The sequence below is a fragment of the Penaeus vannamei genome, chromosome 22, assembly GCF_042767895.1.
Source record: "Penaeus vannamei isolate JL-2024 chromosome 22, ASM4276789v1, whole genome shotgun sequence".
NCBI lineage: Eukaryota > Metazoa > Arthropoda > Malacostraca > Decapoda > Penaeidae > Penaeus > Penaeus vannamei.
Genome location: NC_091570.1, coordinates 25,065,190 through 25,067,689, shown reverse-complemented (window position 1 = coordinate 25,067,689; position 2,500 = coordinate 25,065,190). Strand labels below are relative to the sequence as shown.

Below are 2,500 nucleotides of genomic sequence, written 5' to 3'. Positions count from 1 at the left end.
ATATAATAAATAAGCAGCTCCTCATAATGTTGGGGTACATGTTAAACAATATAGAAGCAGCTCCTCGAAATGACAGGATATACATTTAATGGGGATATCAAGGATGAAAAAATTTTGTCAGCTGGCAGAGGCTGCCATAAAAACAACTAATACATGCTTAAAATTCTGTAAAGGGTGATAATAATGTCCTAAAAGAGGAAATATAAAACCATAACAACTGCCTGAAGGGTGCAAAAGGTATCAGCATTAGGAAAGTCTGTTCAGAGATTTTCATGGAGAAGAAAGTGATCATGAGTTGAGGGAGGTAAAAAAAGGTTCTTAATACATGATACAAATTCTTCAGCATGCTCCTAGCCTTCACGGCTGATATCAGGAAATCTGTAACCACAGTTATGCTCGGCTCCACTTCTCACCCAGATGGAGCCCCAACACTTCTGTTGAGAGAGTAGATACATGAGTGGGTACAAACCTTGCGGGCTACATGATCTTTGTCTCTTGAGGCTGTGGTCTGGGTTCTCCTCTCTCCCTCGGTTGTTCCCCCCAGCACCCTGCAGGGACTCGGCCAGAGGGGGAGGGGGTGGTGGAGGCATCAGCAGGGATGCAGTCACATCCCTGGCCACCCTAGGGTAATAAACAGGATGCACATTTATAGGTGGTGAAAATTCACCATGAGCTTTTCTTGTTACTCTTGTGGAAGCTCAAAACTTTACAAAACCTGTTGGCTTGGATCAGCATTCTGAAAATAACCTGAAGTGTGATGGAAGGGACTCAAAAATTTGCATACATAAAAGATGGGTTCCATACATGCCAGGCAGTCAGAATATGTTGAGGAAAAAAATCAAGTAAAACAAAAAATATTCAAAAGTACTGTTACCAGTGTAAGCTCCCCATGCTTAATAAGGAACTACAAATTGAAAATGATGCTGCAGCAAGTCAACATGGATATAAAAAATATCTCTTCCAAACAAATAACAAAGGCTCTAACACTGGCCTATTTTTATGTACAACAAATCCAATTTTTCAGTATTTGAAAAATATATAAATCACACAAAACAGAGATAAAAATTACCCTCTTTTTCGAAATGGCTTTGACTAACCCAAAACACATTCTGTAAACACAGCTTCAAAAAACATTAACTTAAACACAATGGTAACCTTTAAACACTTTCCAAAAAGATGGAATCATCATCAATAAAATCAAAACTAACAATGCTTTTAATGGTAATAGCACTAAAGTACTATGACACCATCAGCTGAGAGAGCTATGTTGCATGCAACTGACTAGCACCTATTCTCCATGCTACCATTTCAGTTGGTTTATGTGAAAATTCCATACAGTGGTAAGTTACTGAGTAATGAGCTATCAAATAAGATGGAAAAAAAATAAGCAAATAGTAACTGTATACTTATAGAATGTGTGTTTAGGCATCTACATTCTGCTAATAAGAACTTCTATGAGCATAGAAGTAAAAATCAAATGGTAATATGTACCTCCTGCAGCAGCAACTACTGAATGCTAACTATGGTAATGCATACTTTACCAGCCCACAATGAATAGGGGTAATACAGTAAACAAAGGTACAGAGTATACATTACAGAAGAACGTATTCAGAATGAAGAATCTCAACTGGCCTAATATGATGACAAGTCCATCATTACTTATATCAAACCTCCTGCAGTGTTTAAAACAAACTATTCAAAGCAACAATTCAAACCTCAACATCCACTACAGCTCTCTATGCAGCATGTGTCATACAAGTTACTTATTCCCATAAATAAGGAGCAATATATCTGTACAAAAATGTAATAGAGAACTCAATTCTTAATTATTTCTACAAAACACACTGGAATCTTTCTAACAGTTCTTTACATCAAAGATTACACTTGATAACTGGTGCAATAAAGTATGCAAGGTAAAGACAATGCTTTTACTTTGATAAGAGCCTTAAAAGATGGTCTCAATGACAATCTGACAGGCATAGAATGATGTAAGCTGTATTCAAATTCATAATGAATTGATTGACATGTCTGCAACAATTAGGGGGTTGTAGTCAAAGCAGGAAAACGTAAGATGTCACCAAAGCACAAGTGCATCATTTTATATGTTTAATACTTTCATTGTTATATACTATTCACTCTTTGAAAAACAAAAGCACTCCAACATATATGATTCCAGAAGCACTAAACCAAATTTAGTATGAAAATACAGCTGAGACAGCAGATTTAACTAAATTATGAAATAAAAAATATATTTACATGGCTCAGGAAATGGGAACACATATAGTTGTTTTAATTTTGTAGATAAGAAGATGTATACATTAGCACACATAAGAACATATACACACTTACACAACAGTTTTTCTGTATGCCTGCACACATGCAAGCATATTCACACACATACCCATGGATGTATATATACATCCAAACAAACAAATATACATATATACATACATACATACATACACACACAAACACACACACACACACACATATATATATA

General features: G+C 35.7%; 1 protein-coding gene across 2 annotated transcripts in view; it reads right to left on the bottom strand.

Moving 5' to 3' along the window:
* LOC113806981 (uncharacterized) overlaps nt 1–2,500 on the bottom strand; it is a gene marked incomplete at its 5' end in the record, with an annotated part of 26,408 nt that overhangs the window by 1,408 nt on the left and 22,500 nt on the right. Inside the window, 1 exon segment of one of the 2 annotated variants that reach the window (XM_070136753.1) lies at nt 470–621. Within the exon segment in view, the coding sequence (XP_069992854.1) occupies nt 470–621 (152 nt within the window). 2 annotated transcript variants of the gene reach the window in all.